The 22603-nt window shown below is 41.4% G+C and overlaps 1 protein-coding gene across 1 annotated transcript; it reads left to right on the top strand.

Annotated features, from left to right (window-relative positions):
• The first annotated feature begins 291 nt into the window (after positions 1-291).
• LOC109427897 (inactive selenide, water dikinase-like protein) lies at positions 292-9371 on the top strand. Its single transcript, XM_019703505.3, has 2 exons — positions 292-1080; positions 7969-9371. The coding sequence occupies exons 1-2, from the start codon at positions 568-570 to the stop codon at positions 8650-8652; spliced, it is 1197 nt and encodes a 398-aa protein (XP_019559050.2). The 5' UTR covers positions 292-567; the 3' UTR covers positions 8653-9371.
• The last annotated feature ends 13232 nt before the right edge of the window (positions 9372-22603 follow it).

The raw sequence follows: 22603 nt of genomic DNA on the forward strand, positions 1-22603 counted from the left end.
GTTCGCTATGTGAAATGTAAACATGTTGCAGTTATCGAACGTCTACTCAATACCTCAATAGTCCTCGAAAAAGTCGAACATCGATTCGATCAACTACTGCTCAAACGGTGCCGCCAATTTCGAGTGTACCAAACTCTCCACAAAGGGGGTTTCGCCTTCGTGGGTTCCGCTTTTTGACAACCCCTGCTCGCGTGTGAACATGCCTTTACCGCCTGATGCCAGCCGGGAGAAATTTCTAGATTGCTCCGCCAGCGCGACTACCGCAGCGCAGGGTAGCCAAACTTTCGATTTTCCCCTCCACTGACAGACACGCGCCAGAGCTTGGACATAACAGACGCTACGTTGCTGAAGAGTTGGTGGCTCGCTCCATTCAAACGCAAGCATAAAGGAAAAATTTTCTTGTTGCGGAGTCGGCCATCTTGGTTGAAGAAAATTTTGAGTGTGCATCACAGTCAGTGCGCCCAAAGGGAGAAAAAAAAACTTCAAGTGAAGCCGATTTTCGGTGTGCGGTGTGTTTGATTACAGTGATTCAGTGAAACTCGGTTGTAATTAACTGTTCGTTGGAAAATGGGTGATTATCATCACGATTCGCTTGGAGCTACCCAGCTCGATATGGGCGGCAATCCGGGAATGGTGCTGCGGCGTGCCTTCGATCCGACCGCCCACGACCTAGAGGCTTCGTTCCGATTGACGCGCTTCGCCGATCTGAAAGGCCGCGGCTGCAAAGTGCCCAAGGATGTACTGGAGAAGTTGGTCTCGTCGCTGCAGCAGGATTACACCCAGGATCCGGATGCGGCCTACCTGTCCATGTCCTCGCCGCGCATCGGAATCGGTCTGGATTGTTCGGTGATTCCGCTGCGGCACGGTGGCCTCTGCATGGTCCAGACGACGGACTTCTTCTACCCGATTGTGGACGATCCGTACATGATGGGCAAAATCGCCTGTGCCAACGTCCTGAGCGATCTGTACGCCATGGGAGTGACCGAGTGCGACAACATGCTGATGCTGCTCGCCGTCAGCACCAAAATGACCGAGAAGGAGCGCGATGTGGTCATTCCGCTGATTATGCGAGGATTCAAGGTAAGAAATTGGGGCTGGGGGTGAAGAAAAGCCGGTATCAACAATAATAAGTCACCTAAAATTGGAAGGGGCCTAGTTTCTTTTGATACGATTGGCAAATTTTAGCTGACGTTACATCATTCGGGGCCTATCCGCTACAATGTAATTTTAGTTTTTGTATTTTACTTTCGGCTATAGATTTGTCTCTCTTGTTTCTAGTTAGTAATTATAGTTGATTTACTTATCAAAACATAAAATAAGTTAATAACATGATGCTATTATAGTACAGATCTTAATACTTAAGAATACTTAAGGACAAGGAATTTGGAGTACATAGCTCCAATTTTCTCGAGCACAAATCTGAAAACCATCATACAGGGTGGCCAGTGAATTTCAGATTTTGATTTCCCGGTTTTTCATTTTTTTCCCGGTTTTACTTGTTTATTTACTTGTGTTGAATAAAATAATCCCTATCGGTCCAGGAGCTGTTCCAGGATACATTTCAGAACTAACATATCGACACCTACATTTCAAAAGGGCGTAACTGCTTTTGGAATCATCACTTTCTTTTAAAGCTGTGGATCATGTGTTATGATTTCCATGCTTTTCACAACAAGTACCAGATGGGAAAAACTCTCCTCTTTCCGACAACCACGGTGGTTTGAGTGTAAGGGAGGCAGTACGACCTACAGATTTGAAAGAAGGTATTACTTCCAAATGCAGTTACGCCCTTTTGAAATGTTGGTGCCGATATGTTTGAATTTTCAATTAAACTCCTGGGTGAACTTCAACAGATTCTTTTGGGTAAAATTCAGAAATAATCTCTTAAGAATTTTAATTCCTGATGACATTTTTTTGCAATGCCAATGAAACATAGGTTTCTGTAAAAACTGTACATACATGTACATTTTTGCAACTGTAAAGTACTTTCACATTTCTTCTGATTTTTAGTTTGAACGTCAAAACATCATTTCCACTAGAATTGATACAGTATGCCTGATACTTCTGTTAAAATTTTGAAGATGTTTCATATCAACTTAATTTTAACAACATGTTCAGATTCAGCCATTTTTGGCACACAGGCTTCTTTGAAAAATATTCAATATTTTGATGGAAAGCAATTATATTACGGAAATTCTTGCATGAATCGCCCAAGAAACCGTTTTTCTTCGCAGTACGCAGTTGCGAAGGAATGACAATTCAAATGGCTGTCACTGTGAAATTTTTATTCCAGGAATTGGTCTAAAACTTTCTTCCCTGGCCAAGTTTGCAGGGGTTGACGGTATTAAAGTGAAGGAGTTTCATTTTGATTATTGTAATGTAGTGTTCTTTAGTGAAACATATCACCTTTTTAACACTTTAATGCGCCTCCAACGGTTCATCACGAACCGGCTGCTGCAGATGGAGTATGGCTGATCATATGCATCAGACATGCTCGATAAACACGGAGGAACCGCCAGGGCTCAGTAGAGTCTATTCCCAAGCAATAGTTCCAAATCGGTTGGATTTGAGAAGGTTTTGATGATCGTTACAAATCCTAATAAAAGTTTTATAGGATTTGTGACTGGTTTTGGAACCTTTTACAGCCAGCTGACTTCAAAATGTTGTTTGGGCTCTATTTCCCACGTTTCTTGGTTGATTTTGATTAGTAATTTATTAATGTCATAGTCGCTTTTTCGAATTTCTACAATGTTATACTTTATTATATTTTATTTAAATAAAGCAATTAAAATCAACCAAAAAATTAATAGTGGGAAGGAGATTTGCAGCACTTAATTGTGCTGATAGATTCGAAGCTAACGTGCGAACACTTGACGTGACAGTTTGGACTGGACAAAAAACTGACTGCTTTTTATTAACTGAACAACGTTACTTTTGTATGACTAGGTTGACATTTCTAGGCCACGCATGAGAAAATGACATGGTTTATCTTGATAGGACCGATAGGACAGAACGAATTTGAATATTTTTCATAGTATTTGTAGGGGGATGAATACATAATAGTTGACAAGCAATTTTTGTTTATCTCTTAGATGATGTTATGACACCAACAGAAAAAAATATTAGAAGTTCAGTTACATGCTTCTGTAGGTTTTGGACCGATAACATTTTAAGGACACAAGAGATGAACACAGAGAAACAATTTGACACAGAATCGACTATATTTTAACATACGGGTTCGACTGATTCGATGAATCTGTCTAGAAGTAACTAGAAGACAATTGACTCTAAGATTGGAAAAAAAGCTTGCAGTTGGGACTATACTACAATAATGGCCGATAGGAAACAATGCGCTAGACAGCATTAATATTCATTTTTTAGTATGTGCATGACGGAACAACTAGCAGGACACAGTTCCAGACGTCTCTTTTTAATAACGATATTCAGCATATTTCCAATAAAACTACACTTCAATAAAGCAAAGACTAAAGCTGCTATGATAGAACAGATCAGAATGACTTAATTGACTTATTGACTATTGGAGATCTACTTCGAATAATTGACAAATTGACAAGAATCTTACTAAATACATGGACCATACTACAAAAAAAACAATTGACAAAAAGAAAAAAGGGGAAACTTTTATTAAAACTATTTTTGTTCAACGCAGGCCAAAACAGTGTCGACTTGGGCCACGCACGCCTACGTACTTCTGTGTGTTGAAACAAAAATAGAGGCTCCTAGAAGCAAATGTAGGGAAAGGGTGCGGTGTAGAACATAAGCACAGTGTTGCTACCGCCGTAATCACTTTGAAAAAAAAAAAAAAAGGAATTGGTCTAAAACTTTCTTGAGCGATTCCTTTTGAACACGAAACTGGCCTTATTGCTGAATTCCTTTGAGCAATTGTTAATTCCTTTTAACAATTTTACATTTTTTTTCAGAAAGCCTATAGGCTTTATTGTTTTGTGTTCGTCTCTCATGTTCCATATAATAACATTATCTGTTTTAGTAACACTTGCCAAAAAAAACTGCTTAGAATTACGTTTGGCCAAGTAAAAATACTGATTCTAGGTTTCAGTTTAGTTGTACATAACTGTTGTTAAAATTTAGCCAACGACAACGTCCTATTTACTCCATTTAGTCTGTCTTTCATCAATTCCTTGTTGCTGTTGTTAAAATACATTTCCCACAATTTCAATTTGATGTAGGCAAGTGAAAAGAAACATGTGAGTGCCCTGGTTAGTTTTTGTAGCATTATTGTATTTTGGTGACATCGATACAAGACTAATTCAGAGGAAGATTGCCCTTTACTAAAGTTTACTGAAACCCTGTAATAACGCAGGAATTATAAATTATTGTTTCTTCTTGATTTGCTGAAAATTAAGAATAAAAACAGTTATAACTTTTAAAATGACTTAACAGATCGACTTCAGCAACCGATGTTATGAATTTAAAATTCTCAACATCTATGTTACGTCCTGGAGTTCGGGGTGGCCGGGAGACATTACTGTCTAAATAAACTCACAGGCGTAGCGAATAACAAACATTAAAACATAACTTTATTTACATTAAAATTACATTACAAAACGACACGTTACTACACGAAGGCTACATTACTTCTAATCTAATTAATCTCTGCGATTGTGCATCGACCGAAGGCATATTACAATGCTATCGGCGAGCACGCAGAACGGCGAGAGCATGAGAGACTATCCATTTCAGTGGTTCTCAACCATCTAAATATAACGCAAATTGTATTTTCAATAAAATATATCGAAATATTGCAACTTCTGTTAAACCAGCAACAAGCTTAGCATTACAGATTATTTTCATGGATGATAAAAAAGTGATTAACAATTAGAAATAATAAAGCAGTATGGAATTATTCCTGGAAATGCAAAATTTTCCCGGTGGCAATCTGAATTCCCGAATATTTCCCGGTTTATTCCCGGTGATTTCGAATTCCCGGCTTTTTCCCGGTTTTCCCGGTTCGCTGGCCACCCTGATCATACGTACTTACTTACCGATCAGGCTAAGGCCGGGGTGGCCTCTGCTGTACATAGTAGCCGTCTCCATTCCACTCGGTCCATGGCTATTTGTCTCCAGTTCCGCACTCTGCGTAGGGTCCGCTGATCGTCCTCCACTTGGTCGACCCACCTAGCTCGCTGCGCTCCACGTCTTCTTGTACCGGTCGAATGACTCTCGAGAACCATTTTAGTCGGGTTGCTATCCGACATCCTGATGGCGTGACCTGCCCACCGTAGCCTCCCGATTTTCACGGTATGGACGATGGTTGGTTCTCAGTTGATGCAGCTCGTGGTTCATTCGCCTTCTCCAAGTCCCGTCTTCCATCTGCATTCCACCGTAGATAGTACGCAACACCATCCGTTCGAAAACTCCAAGAGCGCGTTGGTCCTCTGCACGTAGGGTCCATGCAAGGGTCCATGTTTCGGGCCCGTAGTTAACTTCGTGTTAAGGCGAACTTTATTCGATCGTAGAGTTTTGCGGAGTCCAAAGTAAGCACGATTTCCTGCCACAATGCGCCTCTGAATTTCTCTGCTGGTGTCGTTGTCGTCGATCACCAGTGAGCCCAAGTACACGAATTCTTCAACCGCCTCGATTTCATCACCGTCGATATGAATTCGGGGTGCCGGGCGCGGTGATTCCTCCCTGGAACCCTTTGCCATCATGTTCTTTGTCTTCGACACATTAATGACGAATCCGAATCTCCTGGCCTCACTCTTTAGTCAGATGTACGTTTCCGCCATCGTCTCAAATTTACGAGCAATAATATCAATATCATCGGCGAAACCAAGCAGCTGAACGGACTTCGTGAAAATCGTCCCACTCGTGTTTATCCCCGCTCTTCTTATTACACCCTCCAAAGCAATGTTGAACAGCAAGCACGAAAGACCATCACCTTGCCGTAACCCTCTGCGAGATTCGAAGGGACTCGAGAGTGTCCCTGATACTCGAACTACGCACATCACTCGATCCATCGTCGCCTTGATCAACCGTATCAGTTTATCCGGGAATTCGTGCATAATCTACCATAGCTGTTCTCGATCGATTGTATCATACGCCGACTTGAAATTGATGAACAAGTGATGTGTGGGCACGTTGTATACGCGACATTTCTGCAACACCTGACGGATGGCGAACATCTGGTCCGTTGTAGCGTGTTCACCCATGAATTCAGCCTGATATTGCCCCACGAACTCTCTTGCAATCGGTGATAGTCGGCGGCATAAAATTTGAGAGGTATCTTGTAGGCAGCGCTCAGTAGTGTGATCGCGCGATAGTTCCGGCAACCCAACGTGTCGCCCTCTTTGTAGATGGGACACACGATACCTTCCATCCATTCCTCCGGTAATACTTCCTCCTCCCAAATCTTGGTAATGACCCAGTGTAGTGCTCTCACCAGTGCTTCTCCACCGTATTTTAGAAGATCGCTTGGTAGTTGATCTGCTCCAGCGGCTTTGTTGTTTTTCAACCGGCCAACCTCCTCCTCAATCTCTTGGAGGTCAGGGGCCGGAAGTCTTTCGTCCTGTGCACATACTCCTAGATCTGTTACCACGCCACCTTCGGTGCTTGCAACGTTGCCATTGAAGTGCTCATCGTAATGCTGCCGCCACCTCTCGACCACCTCACGCTCGCTCGTGAGAATATTCCCGTGATTATCTCGGCACATGTCGGCTTGTGGCGATACAAAGCCTCTGTGCGAGCGGTTCAGCTTCTCGTAGAACTTTCGTGTGTCCTTAGTGCGGTACAGCTCTTCCATCGTTTCGCGATCTCGTTCTTCCTGCTGGCGCTTCTTCATCCGGAAGACTGAGTTCTGCCTGTTTCGCGCCTGTCTGTAACGTGTCTCATTCGTCCTCGTACGGTGTTGCAACATTCTTGCTCATGCTGCATTCTTCTCGTTTTTCAACTGTTCACATTCGTCACCGTTTCTGTGACTTGGAGTCGCGAAGCCTAGTGCTGTAGCCGAGGCCTATGGCGAATCGGATGTCCCTCCAGCCATCTTCAAGTGTAGCTGCGCCAAGCTGCTCTCCAAATATCTTGTCCTTAATAAGTAAACGTCCAACCTTCATGGGATGATAGTATTGCTGGCATATTGGGCATGTTATGGCACCGATTTCCTCTTCTTCATCCGACATAGAATCTTTGCTCACGCTGTCGTAACCAACAGCATGTCCATCACTTTGAAAATTGTGTGTTGAATTTGTAATCCATCGAAATATTGTATGTTGCTTTCATAACAAAACGCGCTGCCTACTTCCAGTCGGCATTTCTGAATCATCGCAACGAATCAAGCACCACCTCTGCTGCTGTTTGTGTTAGTGAGATCGGAGAAACGTCAGACTCCGTCAGAAATCGTCGTGTTCGATACTGTCAATATTTGCCTCACAAACCTCCACACCATATCGGAAATATAATTCGAAACCGTTCGCAAAGTTATCTTCTTTTTTCTGCGCTTGCAGCGCACCCAACCACGTTTGTCATAATCCGGAAGTTTTTTCACCAGATCTTGGATCTTGGAAAACTCTTCAAGTGCACATCCCTTTCTATGGGTCACGAGACGCCTCTGGCGCTTTCCTTACTTTTTCGGCAAGGACTTTCAGAAAATCGCCACCAAAAGCATTTCTAAAGACAAGGTGTAAATAGTGGACTGGTCTCAGCGAGAATTACTCAGTTACGGTGCTCTGACATGCTGACAATGTATTGTCGATCATCACATTCGTGATGTTCGTCTGACTAACATGCCTCTTTATGTAAACTAACATGCTTGACATATTGGCAAGCAACTTCAATTGAACAACCATACAAAACAATTATAAAACTTTATCAAATATTTGCCACCTTGCCCTATAAATATAATGCATGGTGATCCATTTTGTGACTGTTCCTCATTAACTAAATTTGCCTTAATGACCTAAAGTAAACAATTTGATTTACTCTCTTTCGCAGGATTCCGCTCTAGAGGCCGGTACGTCCGTGACTGGAGGTCAAAGCGTTGTCAACCCCTGGTGCACGATCGGAGGAGTTGCGACCACCATTTGCCAGCAAAATGAATTCATCGTCCCGGACAATGCCGTCGTGGGCGATGTGCTAGTCCTGACCAAGGCCCTCGGAACTCAAGTGGCCGTCAACGCTCACCAATGGCTCGATCAGTCGGAACGCTGGAACCGCATCAAGCTGGTCGTCTCCGAAGAGGACGTTCGCAAAGCCTACCATCGAGCGATGGACTCCATGTCCCGGTTGAACCGAATCGCCGCTCGGTTGATGCACAAGTACAACGCCCACGGAGCCACGGATATCACCGGATTCGGTCTGCTCGGTCACGCCCAAACGCTGGCCTCCCATCAGAAGAACGACGTATCTTTCGTCATCCACAACCTGCCGGTGATCGCGAAAATGGCCGCCGTAGCCAAGGCCTGCGGTAACATGTTCCAACTGCTGCAGGGCCACTCGGCGGAAACTTCCGGAGGATTGCTGATCTGCTTGCCACGTGAACAGGCCGCCGCCTACTGCAAGGACATCGAGAAGCAGGAAGGATGCCAAGCATGGATCATTGGCATCGTCGAGAAGGGCAATCGCACCGCTCGAATCATCGACAAACCACGAGTGATCGAAGTTCCCGCTAAAGAGTAAGATCTCTCAATCTAGCGTTCTTTCCTTCTTTCATTATAAAGTTTTTGACGAATCCGACCGACAAAGGATTATCTGTTAAGATATTCTACTGTAAGTTTGAACAATTCCACAATCTGCTGAAGTAAAACTACACCTAATGATCACAATCACTGGGCAGAGAATATGTTTTTACACGGTTTTATTATATTCTATTTTTGATTCAAATCCTAATTTCCTTGTTCAATAACAAATGATGTTTGATTCAGTAATAATGTACACTTCATTGCACAATATTTTTGAATCAAAAGTAGAATATTCAGAACCGGAAAACAACTATTTTCTGCATCATTTGAGCTCTTTTTATCTGTAGAAAGTAAGAAAGATTCTTTATAAAACTTAAGTTTCTATTAGTGTTTTATCAGAGTGAAAATAAGCAAGCCAGTCAAGAATGTAAGAGCAAGAGACAGACAAGCAGAAGTGTAACAAACAAAATAGACGTAAGTTCATTTAACATTTTGTTTTCTCCTAAATCCAACTGTATCACCGGTATAAATATCTATTGATTAAAAATATAAAATTTACTGTGGTGAGCACGCAAGCCAATTGCGAGCACATGCATAATATAAATTTTTCGTTTTATGAAAAAGCATTCAAATATATTTTCAAAAAAAAAACTGCGATTGCAGGCAAAAAACTTTTTTAGGCGATAGAATATGGAAATAATAAATTTAATCAAAACATGTTTCATTTTATTACTTTTTCCGAAAGTCTGAATTACATTTTAGAGTAATTTAAAAAGTCTGCTGTACATAGTAGCCGTCTCCATTCCACTCGGTCCATGGCTGTTTGTCTCCAGTTCCGCACTCTGCTATTGTTATTGTTATTGTTTATTTTCCGCACTCTGCGTAGGGTCCGCAGATCGTCCTCCACTTGGTCGACCCACCTAGCTCGCTGCGCTCCACGTCCATTTTAGTCGGGTTGCTATCCGACATCCTGATGACGTGACCCGCCCACCGTAGCCTCCCGATTTATGGTATGGCGGTATGGACGATGGTTGGTTCTCTTAGCAGCTGATGCAACTCGTGATTCATTCGCCTTCTCCAGGTCCCGTCTTCCATCACCCCACCTTCGGTACTTGCAGGGTTGTTACAACAGCGCGGATTTCGCGAATTCCGCAGATTTCGCGATTTTCGCGGATTTGGCGCGGATTTACCCATGGAATTTGGCCCTCACGCGGATTTGGCGCGGAAATGATTTTTGTAGTGTGTACAGCGAAATATTTGAATGATTGTCGGCACTTGAATTAGAAATTATGAAAAGTAAATATTTGTTTAACCCTCCTAAGATGTTAGAATTTTTGCACCACGATAGCGTAGTGTACGTTCAGCGTGCCTGACTGGATCATGTTGACCTTAACATCCTACTAGTGAAGAATTTGGAGCAAGTTTTCGTTTTGGTTTACAGCAATCGTTTACGAATTTGATCAGCTCTTCAAAATATTTCTTTGAAGAAATTGTGCAACGATTCTTCCAATTCCATTGCGGGTATGATGTGCACTAGTATGGGACAAATATCAAATCCTCGCTCCAGTCGACTTTTTAGATCCCATTTAGGTCCCATATGAACTGTGCAAAATTTCAGCGCAATCGGTGAAACTATAATTTAGCGCAAGCGGTTCAAAGTTTTCATAGGATTTACTATGGGAAAAGTTACACTTTCAGATAAAAAATCCCAGAGGTCGCCCCTTGTCTCCTTAATTCAAATCGATCAACGTTTCTTGTAGAAAAATAATTCATGAAACTTTCCTTCGAAGACCGCAAAACAATTGGATGCTTGTGAAAAAAGTTATTAATTTATTACCGATTAGAGATCCAACGAACGGCTTTTTGTTTTGTTTTATTAGCAGCACTGTAGCTGCTGCCTTGGGGGGTGGTGATGCCTCCCGCCACCCCATGCAACAACGGCAGCAGCAGTGCTGCTGATAAAACAAAATAAAAAGCCGTTCGTTGGATCACTAATCGGTAATAAATCAATAACTTTTTCCACAAGCATCCAATTGTTTTGCTGTCTTCGAAGGAAAGTTTCATAATTGATTTTTCTACAAGAAACATTGATCGATTTGAATTACGGAGACAAGGGACGACCTCTGGGATTTTTTATCTGAAAGTGTAACTTTTCCCATAGTAAATCCTATGAAAACTTTGAACCGCTTGCGCTAAATTATAGTTTCACTGATTGCGCTGAAATTTTGCACAGTTCATATGGGACCTAAATGGAATCTAAAAAGTCGACTGGAGCGAGGATTTATTTTTTCCATACAAGCGTGTACCATACTAATGTGCACTGCCCATAATTGCATAATTGTAACATTTGCATTTTTTGGCAATATTGAGTAAATACCGGGGATCATCTCCCAATCATCAGTACTTTCATCCACCCAAATGAACATTTCAAGTTTGTTCTGCAAAATTTGAAACAAATACCAAGTCGTTTTGTCTCATTGGCTAAAATTTATGAATGTAACCGCATAACAGTCACACTAAAAATACACACTGGTGTCAAAGCGTAATATTAATCATATTTTGTTCTGATTATTTTTTTAATTATTCGTCCAGCATACAAGAAGAGCTGTAGAAAATTTCATTGCAAAAGGATGAATTTTAAATTATTGACTAATTTTTGAAATTTCGTGTCGTCTCCATACTAGCGCATGTTGCAAATTTTAAGCTCCATTTTGTACAATGCCTACTTTTGTCGAATGTGACTGTTATGCAGTTATGGGCAGTGCATCTTTATTCAACTTTCGAGTTCTCGTTTCTCAAAAAAAAAATCAAATTTGTTTCTAGCAATTCCTTCGAATTTCGACTGTTGGTTATGTTGGGAGGTATGGCGTTCAGTCTTAGGAAGAATAACTCAAAAATGGATTCTTAAGCTTTTATTCGACGTTTCAGTCGCTATATTGCGCCTTTTCTGGGAATTAACTATGCTCCGTTTTATCGTAAGTATGAGCCCACTGCATAGTCCACACTCGTCCCAGACGTAACGTATCGTCCGCCGCCGGCGGCGGTGCTCCTTTGAATGTAATATCCGAAAGATATTCGTTTATCGGAAGCCGAAAGGGTAATAGTAATCTGCCCGAGTTACTGGTACAATTTGGAAAGGCACCAGCTATATATTTTCAAGAGATTTCTAGATAAATCCCTAGATTATTTCGGAAAATTTTTTTGAAGGGTATCCTAGAGGAAACTGCTAGTAAAAACTTTGGCAAAAAACTCTGGGGGATCTCTGTCGGCATTCCTGGATGTATTACTGCAGGAATTCTTGGAGAAACTCCTAAAAAATCCAGGAAAACCCTGTAGGAATTTCAAAGGACTCCAGCAAGTAAATCATGGAAATTGTCAAAATTGTCCTTCTAGGATTTTTCCAGTGATTATCCATTTTAAGGGACCTTGTGATCAGCTTGATTGCTGTCAGGTCTCGGGGCTTAAATGTATCTTTACTAGACAGAGAAAGATGCACACTCGTGGTGGCAAAAAGATCCGATACTTTTCGTGATCAAACGAAGAAGCGTCACGACTTTTTTTTGTTGTTTTTGATATATTTGATTTCTATTTCCATAAGAAAGGAGGTTGTTACACAATAGGGTCCTAAAATGAAAAATATTTTCCCGCTTTTGGTGCATAACACGAAAGAGCTTGGTTTTCTGATCTCAATGGTAATTTTTCCGAACTTGAACAATAACAGAATAGTTAATAAACTCGAAAATAAAATAATGATGAGCAAGTCTTGTTTGACATTCGAGGTCAACCTTGACGTAACGAAAGTGGAACGGCGGGTTGCAAAAGACACCACATTGGCTCACTTTTGACAACAAATGTTCCTGTTTGACATACACGGTAAACAAAATTTACCCAAAATTGAGTGCTAAACAAGGAGTGTTGCAAAAAATATTAAAATTTTTGAAAATATATTTTATGGGCTTTACCTAATAGGAATACTTAAAAAATGAGTAAACGTGTCGTTTTAATCAATGCTTGATCGAATTATGCAGAAATTGAGATAGGCCTTTAGGAGCCTATTTATCCTTCTATTTTTTTAAATTATTATTAACCAAGCTTCCAATATTGAAGACACAAGATCAAGAATCACAAGAAGAGCTGTTTATGCTAGTTCACTGAACATGGTGCCACATGGCCTAAAGAGGTTGCAATACCTACTCCCAAATTTCACGGTGTATTATGGACGATGTGAGTTCTTGGACTTGCATTGGAGACTTGGCCCCATGATCCCCTTGTGCATCAATAAAACAAAATAAGACTACTCATTTTAAGGGACGTTTTCTCAGGTTTTGCCAAGTATTCTTCTTTGAAAATTCCTCACTGAAGATTCATTCAAGAACTACTAAGACATTACTCAAAAAGTGTTCGAAGTGATCTTATGAGAATTTTTCATGAGTATCCTTCTCAAATTGATACTGGTTTCAAACAATTCTTTAAAAAAAAATGGTCGGGTTTCTGTCTCCAAAAATATTCAGTAATACTTAAAGAAAGCCAAGAAAGTTCCATTCTGTTTATTTCAAAGATTTTTTTTCAGTTTCTTATAAAAATTTCTTCAGTTTTTTTTTTAATATTTTTCCCACGAATACACTAACTAGTTCTTGGAAAGTTTCTCCTGAGATTTTGTCTAGAAAATTCTATTCAAAAATCGCTCAATGGATCTTTAAGAAATGTTTTTGGAAAAAAAAAATAACGAAAGTTTTGCCGAAACGTCTTTGAACTCACTTTCAGAAAGCATGAGTTGCGTTGATTTACGAATCAAAAGTTTATTCTTCATCCAGCAGTCCATTCCAGTTTAATGGATTTAATGGATTTCTTCAATAACGTGAAGAAAGAAAAAAAAATACCTTCACGCTCTCGCGGATTTGGCGCGAATTTATTTCCAGCATCGCGCGGATTTGGCGCGGATTCAAATTTAGCTCGCGCGGATTTGGCGCGGATTTTATTCCACCCTTCTCGTAACAACCCTGTACTTGCAACGTCGCCATTGAGGTGCTCATCGTAATGCTGCCGCCACCTCTCGACCACCTCACGCTCGCTCGTGAGAATATTCCCGTGATTATCTCGGCACATGTCGGCTTGTGGCACAAAGCCTCTGCGCGAGCGGTTCAGCTTCTCGTAGAACTTTCATGTGCCGTTCTTCCTGCTGGCGCTTCTTCATCCGGAAGACTGAGTTCTGCCTGTTAGTAACGTGCCTCATTCGCTCTCGTACGGTGTTGCAGCATTCTTCTCGTGTTTCAACTGTTCACACTCGCCGTCGTACCTGGTATTCTGTGATTCGGAGTCGCGAAGCCTAGTGCTGTAGCCGAGACTACCTATGGCGGATCGGATGTCCCTCCAGCCATCTTCAATTGTAGCTGCGCCAAACTGCTCTTCCGTTGGTAGGGCGACTGCTAACTGCTGCGCGTAGTCTTGAGCCACTTCTACGTTACGCAGCTGCTCGATGTTGAGCCGCGGCGTTCGACTTCGACGCGTGGTGATAACTGTCGAAAGTTTTGAGCGCATGCATACAGCGACTAAGTAGTGATCAGAATCTATGTTCGCACTGCGGTATGTGCGGACGTTGGTTATATCTGAGAAGAATTTACCGTCGATTAGAACGGTAACGTGGTCGATTTGGTTTTCTGTTTGATGGTCGGGTGATCTCCAGGTGGCTTTGTGGATATCTTTGCGGGGGAAGAAGGTGCTTCGGACTACCATACCACGGGAGGCTGCAAAGTTTACGCATCGCTGGCCGCTATCATTCGATACGGCGTGCAGACTGTTTCGCCCATGATCATTGGGGAGGAGAATGAATACGACATCGCTCATTTACATATACATATACATCTATTTGTTCAACATCATTAAGACAAGACATAATCAACAATCAATAGTACGCCACAATATGTACTCGGTTTGTGGCTGCTGCTCTCCACCCTCGGTCGCACCCAATGCTCGCCAAGTCACGCTCCACCTGGTCCGCCCATCGTGCTCTCTGCGCTCCATACCTTCTAGTGCCAACCGGATCAGTTGCAAACACCAGCTTTGCAGGGTTGTTGTCCGGCATTCTTGCAACATACCCTGCCCACCGTATCCTTCCGGCTTTGGCCACCTTCTGGATGCTGGGTTCGCCGTAAAGTGTAGCAAGCTCGTGGTTCATCCTTCTCCGCCACACACCGTTCTCCTGCACACCGCCGAAGATCGTCCTTAGCACGCGTCGCTCGAAATCCCCGAGTGCTTGCAGGTCCTCCTCGAGCGTGGTCCATGTCTCGTGCTCGTAGAGGACTACAGTAGACGTTCGATAACTGCAACATGTTTACGTTTCACTTAGCGAACGAAAATCCGATAACTGCAACGCCTGACAGTGTCAACAAGCCATCAACTGACGTAGAATGAACGTGAAATTCATCCGACTGTTCATTTGGGCTAACATGGCGCACCATTCTGACATTTGGCGGTGCGATAACTGCAAATTTGGTGCAGTTACCGGACTTGCAGTTAAAAAGCATTGCAGTTAAACCGTTTGCACCGACCGAACGTCTACTGTACCGGTCTTATTAGCGTTTTGTACATGGTGCGTGGGTAAATCTTTTTCGACCGCAGTTTCTTCTGGAGCCCGTAGTAGGCCCGACTGATGATGCGCCTCCGAATTTCACGGCTCACGTTTTTGTCAGCCGTCAATAAGGATCCGAGGTAGACGAATTCCTCCACCACCTCGAAAATATACCCGTCTCTCGTAACATTACTACCCAGACGGATCCGTTCGTGTTCGGTTCCGCCTACCAGCATGTACTTTGTTTTTGAGGCATTCACCACCAGACCGACCTTTGCTGCTTCGCGTTTCAGGCGGGTATACAGCTCTGCCACCGTTCCAAATGTTCTTGCAATAATGTCCATGTCGTCCGCAAAGCACACAAATTGACCGGATTTTGTGAAAATCGTTCCCCGGCTGTTGAGCCTGGCTCGTCGCATCACACCTTCCAGAGCGATGTTGAAGAGTAGGCATGAGAATCCATCACCGTGTCGCAGTCCCCGGCGAGATTCGAATGAACTGGATAGTTCACCCGAAACCCTTACGCAGTTTTGCACACCTTCCATCGTTGCTTTAATCAGTCTAGTCAGCTTCCCAGGAAAGCCGTTTTCGTCCATGATTCTCCATAGCTCTGCGCGGTCGATACTGTCGTATGCCGCTTTGAAGTCGATGAACAGGTGATGCGTTGGGGCCTGGTATTCACGGCATTTCTGGAGGATTTTGATAACTTCCCACGAACTCATTCGTTTTAGGTGACAGACGACGGAAGATGATCTGGGATAGCACTTTGTAGGCAGCATTCAAAATAGTGATCGCCCTGAAGTTCTCTCATTCCAAATAGCCGCCTTTCTCGTGAATGGGGCAGGTTACCTCTTCCTTCCACTCCTCCGGTAGCTGTTCGGTTTCCCAGATCCTGACTATCAGCCGACGCAGACAGGTGGCCAACTTTTCTGGGCCCATCTTGATGAGTTCAGCTGCGATACGATCCTTACCAGCTGCTTTGTTGGTTTTGAGCTGGTGAATGGCATCCTTAACTTCCCTCAGCGTGGTAGTTGGTTCATTTCCGTCCTCCGCTGCACTGGCGTCGTCGTTTCCTCCGTTGCCGTGGGCTCCCGTGCCTACGTTCTCCACGCCGTTCAGGTGCTGATCGAAGTGCTGCTTCCACCTTTCGATCACCTCACGTCCGTCCGTCAAGAGGCCTCCGTCTTTCTCCCTGCATATTTCAGCTCGCGGCACGAAGCCGTTGCGGGATGCGTTGAGCTTCTGATAGAACTTCCGTGTTTCTTGGGAACGGCACAGCAGTCCTTTACACTCCGCTTCTTCCAGGCGGCGCTTTTTCTCCCAAAAGAGGCGGGTCTGCTGTTTCCGCTTCTGTTCGTAACGTTCCACGTTCTGTCGAGTCCCTTGCTGCAACATTACCGCCTTTGCTGCGTTCTTCTCCTCCAAAACCGTTCTGCACTCTTCGTCGAACCATTCGTTCCGTCGATTCCGTTCCACGTTCCCGATGGTGCTCTCGGCTGCGTCATTGATGGCTGCTTTCACTAGTGTACTCCAGTAGTCCTCTAGAGGGGCCTCATCGAGCTCGCCCTCGTCTGGCAACGCGGCCTTGAGATTCTGCGCGTATGCTGAGGCGACATCCGATAGCTTCAGTCGCTCTAGGTTGTACCGTGGCGGTCGCCGGTACACAATGGTCGGAAAAAGATAAAGTTCGGCCAAAACTCTTTTTATGTGTTTAATCGAAGTTATAGGTTGCCTAGATATGTTATATAGTATTTTTAGTGTTTAAAAAGGGGTATTCAAAAATTACGTAATTTCAATAATTTCAAAAACGGTGAAAATCAGTAAACTACATTTTTTTGCGTTTTTTGTTAGAAAATCAATTTGAATTTAAATAAATGATCATCTTTCGATCAAATCCAATCAAGTTTGTTCAAAACGTGTGAAAAATGTGGAAAGATAAATTTTATTTCAGTAAAAAACGGAAAAATAACGTAAAATATATGAAAAAACATGACTTTTTTTAAATAGCTCTAATTTGAAAAACTGCAAATTTCTGCAAAATATTTAAACGTTTTTAGGCAGCTCTAAGCATGATGTTTAAGATGTACTATTCGAAATTGCGGTGACACGTGACGACACGAACCGTTTTTTAACTTAAAAATTATCATAATTTCTAAGGTATAATATATAAAAATATGAAAAGTTTTGTGACATATTAATTTTGCGCCATACATGCATTCAAACAGTCCAATAACAAGCTTTCATATGCTGGATAACTCAAAACATATATTCCATTCTCAAAATATTATTATTTTACTTTTTTCGAGTAAATCATTTTTAAATTTTATGACTTAGGCCACTTTGGCAGTGAAAATGTCATTGAAATACAAAAGCTGGTATGCTTTTAATTAAGAATCATAAAAGTACAATACATTAACTTTGTTATAAGGTGAAATAAAGTTTAAAAATATCAATTTCGTTTTATGAGAGTTTTGGCCGCCCCTTTGTATGGAGCCCGACCAATGTGCGCTGGTCAAAGACGTTCCTCATCATCCTCCCTTGATTATCAACGTGGAAAATTCGCTTGTCCATGACTTCGAAGATGCCGTTGCCTCCGTATCTTACGACTTCCGGAGGGCCGATCATCGTAGCATTGCTGAGGTGTTGACAAGTATTGACTGGGAACACGTTCTCGACCCGGGCGATGTTGAGACAGCCGCACTCACCTTTTCAAATATCCTGGCATACGTCGTAGACAGGCACGTCCCTAAAAGGATACTGTTCGCGCCAACGCGAAGTGCAGCCCGCGAATATTTTGCCCCTATTTTTCCTACCACACTCCACGCCGTTCAACTGCCCATTCAACAACAACGTGAACGAGCATGCACGAAAGGATCAACAGACCAACCGCCCATCCATCTACAGCGTAAGGCTGTGACCATAGTGGGTAAGGTGAGATGCGATCGGATGCGATAAGTTATGAGATGAGAAGAGGGAAGTTCGATAGACCATAGTGCATGAGGTTTTCAATGAGGGTGCGCATGTTGTTTTCACATCCTTTTTCGCCTATTTCGTGCGCATCAACGACTCGCGTGATTTGATCGATGAAGTCGCTTGTATGTTGAAGCGCTTCTTTGGATGTAGGTAGTGAAATGATCGTTTCATCTGTAAGAGCGGAAAGATAAAATGCTTTTTGTTTTGCGCGGGCCGTTTTTTTTGCTATAACTTAGTCAGTTTTGATCCTGTTGCAACAGCAAAAACCGACCAGTTCAAAAAACAAATCTGGTGTAACTGTACAAGATTGAGATTATTGAATTAATTATTTGATAAAAGAATGTATAAAATGTAATTATATCCGCGTGAGGGATGTCTTTATGTATACACATATTTTTACCTTCCGGACTGAGCTATCTGAGTGTTGATTTCAATTTAAATCAATATGAAACTGTTATACTGATTTTCGGCATTAAAACATTACTTTATTGTGCTGATCTCGGCAAAAAGAAACAAAAATTCGGCAAGTATGTATTACACTAGTTTACAGCATTTTTGAACTCGGTAAGCTGATGATCATTTTTGATGTAGAATAATGCTCTGAGTTCGAAAACGCGAAGGAAAATAATTAAAGTAGAGCGGAAATTTTTTCGACTTTCCATACAAGGTTGATGATTAGAAATTGATTTTAGTTCTTTTTTTAAGCAAAGTTGCTCACTTCAAACATCTCATTCTCCGTAATCAATGCTCCGATTGAGCCGAAATTTTTACTGTAACTCACCTACATATGATATGTCAAATAAACGTCGAGAAAGAATTTTTAAGTTGTTTTTTTTCTTATTGAATTTCTTCAAAAAATTTTGGGCATTTCGCTAAAATTTAAGAAGATCATCCCTAAAACTCGCCAATATCTTGAATTTCATCAATCTGACGCAAAACCTGTATTCAGATGATCGAATGGTATTGTATTCAGCTTTTAATTTATGAAAAAAGATTTCAAATTGGTTGAACGAAACGCAATATATTTGAATTTTAGTAAATTACATATTTTGAAAAGTTACAAAACTCGATATTGAGCTAAAACTCAAAAACTGTTCTACTTTAATTTTTTTGAAAGTCGGTTTCGAAATCAGCACTAAATTGTGCTTCAAAAATTTTCGTCGTTGACAGAAGTTCACGAGTTTCGTTTTATTTTGTAAACTTGTGTTATTTAAGGGTATAGATTTTTTTTATTACAAAATTTTCGGCGACACCTACGAGAAAAGATGTCTCTAGGGTGTCTACTACCTGGAAAAACCAGAAAAACCGGGAATCCTCAGGGAATTTTATTTAACAGGGAAAAAACCTGGAATACCCAGGGAATTTTTTGAGTACTCAGGGAAATTTTACTCCGAAAAAAAATCATTGGGTCGTATGAACCTGGTAGTAAAAATCCATATAGAGCTACAAGGATTTTTTCCAAAAATTCCGTCAGAATTTTTTTCAGGAACTTCTTTGACAATATCTCCTGGAATGTTTCCCAGGATTTCTTATAAAATTCCATTCCGCATTTTTGACGCTATTTGACCGTATTCCTTTTTTATTTTTTTCCGGAAAGGTATACTTCCGGATTCCTTCCAGGATTCCTGAATTCCAACCGATTTCTCCTGGAGTTTTTCACGGGGATGCTATTTCTTCTCAGAGTTCCTCCAGTGTTTTGATCAAAGAAATCTTCCTAGGATTTCTACCAGAATTTATTCCGAATACTCTATAAGAATGTCTGTCGGGATAAATCGTGGAATTTCTTTCGGCACTCCTCACGAAAATTTTACCTGATTCCTTCCGGTGTTCCTCTTGGGACTTCCACAGAAGATCTTCACAGAACGTTTTTCAGAGTTGTTAAAGAAGTTACTGCAAGAGTTCCTCAAGAGATTTCTTTTATTTTTTCCTGTGATATCTTCAAACCACTGCTTTGGGCTTTCTTCGAGATGTTCTTCCTGGTCTCCTACAGGAATTTTTTAAAAGTTTTTGCGATGTTTATTTTGAAGTTTTACCTGAGATTTTTCTCGGAGTATCTCCTGGAACTTCTCTCAGAAGATTCCTTCCGATGTTGGTCATAAGATGTCTCTCAGAGCTTTTCTTAATTAAAATACCCTGAATTTTCCCCTAAGATTTTTTTTCCAGAATGCCTTCTGGGATTTCTACAGGAGTTATTGCTGATATTTCTCATTGAATTCTTCTCTTGCATATTTTCAGAGCCAGGCTGTTTCTTGTAGTTGTACTGGATTTCTTATAGTGATCCACCTGAGAGTTTTTACAGATATTCTGTGCATTATTCCCAAAATTCCTCCCGGAATCTTTACCAGAAATTGTCTCGAGATTCTGGATATTTCTTTAGGAATTTCTCCCAAAGTAATTGCAGGGATTCTTCTACGGGTTTTCCTCAGAATGTCTCCTGAGATAACTTATGAAATACCTTATTGGAAATTCATGGAGAAATATTCGAGGGAATTCAAATAAAATCTTGCGAGCAACTCCGCAAAGTGTTATTGAAGAAATCTCGACAGGAACTTTAGGAAAAACCTAAGAAAAAATGAGACATCTTGAAAAAAGTTCGAGATAATAGTAATCCCGAGAAAAAATATTAAGGACATCCAAGGAGGAATTCTTAAAACCATATGGAATCTAGAAAGCAGCTGCGGACGAAGTTCCGCGAGGAAAACAAGAGGAATATTGGAAAACTATCGGTAAAAATCCAATAGTTTATGGATAGCTGTCCCGGGAACCCTTAAAAAAGGCATGGACACTGGCTTCAGCCAGCGGCTGTACCGATTGAACGAAACTTAACACGGAGTGGCTACGGATAAGAAGTTATTCTCGTGAAAATTTTCATCGGTCGGAGCGGGAATCGAACCCTCATCCACCCGGACTCTAATCGCATGGCTACGACATTCTTGAAGAAACTTTGAATAGTTTTGGATGGATCTTCAGGAAGAATCCAGCGAGAATCTCTAGTAGGGTATTGGTTCCCTTATTAAGCATGTGGCTCTCATTTTCATCCTACGAAAAACAACGGATTGAAGCACTGTTTGTTCTGTTTTTTATTTTTGTATTTTTTGTTAGAAGTGAGCACGCACGAAAACAAAAAGAACGGAATCAATCGGTGCCGAAATCGCTTGTTTTCGAATAGGATGAAATTGGGAGCGTGAGATTATTGATGGCACACAAACCCTATATCGGAAAACCTTTGCAAGAAATATCGGGACGTACTCAAACAGATATCTCGTGTGAAAGAATCTTGCGGAAAGCCAGGAAGATACTTTGGAAGAAATTCCAGGAATAATGCTCAGAAATATTGAAAGAATTTTTGAAGAGTAGGGGAACTTGCGTATTTTCGGCAGTTTTGTTCTTTTCGTCATGGGGGGTTTTTTGAAACCTGTTGAACTCAGAGTTGGCATCAAATCCTTCCCAACCAAATTGAATATGATCAAGTTTCAGGCAATTTGACCGGCATAAATCCCTCATGACGAAGAGAACAAACCTGGCGATGATACCCTAAGTCACCCTTTATAATTTTTAGAAAATTTGGGTTATTTTTTTAATTATAAACTTTCAAAATTTCATCTGGAAAAACCTGGAAAACTCAGGGAATTTTATTTTGAGTTATGAGTAGACACCCAAGTACACAATATTCATCATATATTAGGTAAAAGAGTATCAATCGAAATCGATGTCACACTCTTTTCTAGTTTTGCCTGACAAAGAAAAAAGCAGAACCTTTCAATCAGAATCCTTTTAGCAATTGAGTTGAATACCATAAAACACTTAAACTTTCTAACTTGCACATGAATAGCATGCACTGAACAAACGACCATATCAAACATTGATCACTTCATTTAAATCCCGAACATAGAAAATAAAATGTTTTTTTATACACATATAATAACAAAAATATGCTGTAAAAAACTTAAACGATTTGATGGAATACTACTTTATATGCAATGAAATATGTTATTTTACATGGCGATCGATAAACAGTATGATAAATTTTTATTACGTCTGGTTCATCAAAATGCAAGGCAAGTGAAAAAGCATTGAGTTATATTTAAAAACAACAACATATTAACGCATTTTATTTTACCTACTAGCATTCCCAACACATTAAATCCGCATTGCTTTACATACACAACGAGCGCAATCATAAAATCCATACCCGACAAGCATTCTCTTGCGTTCTCTTGCGTTCACATGCGTCGAAGCAGCTCCATCGCACCTCCGCACTCATCGCAACTCATCTACTATGTACGGTTCATGCGTTCTGCATATAATTTCCACAGAGTGTGTTTCGACGCTTATCCGATCTCTTATCTCTTTGCATCGCACCTTACCCACTATGTGCTCAACGTAATCGTATCTGCCATCAGCCGAC

Source organism: Aedes albopictus, chromosome 2 (genome assembly GCF_035046485.1).
Source record: "Aedes albopictus strain Foshan chromosome 2, AalbF5, whole genome shotgun sequence".
Classification (NCBI taxonomy): Eukaryota; Metazoa; Arthropoda; class Insecta; order Diptera; family Culicidae; genus Aedes; species Aedes albopictus.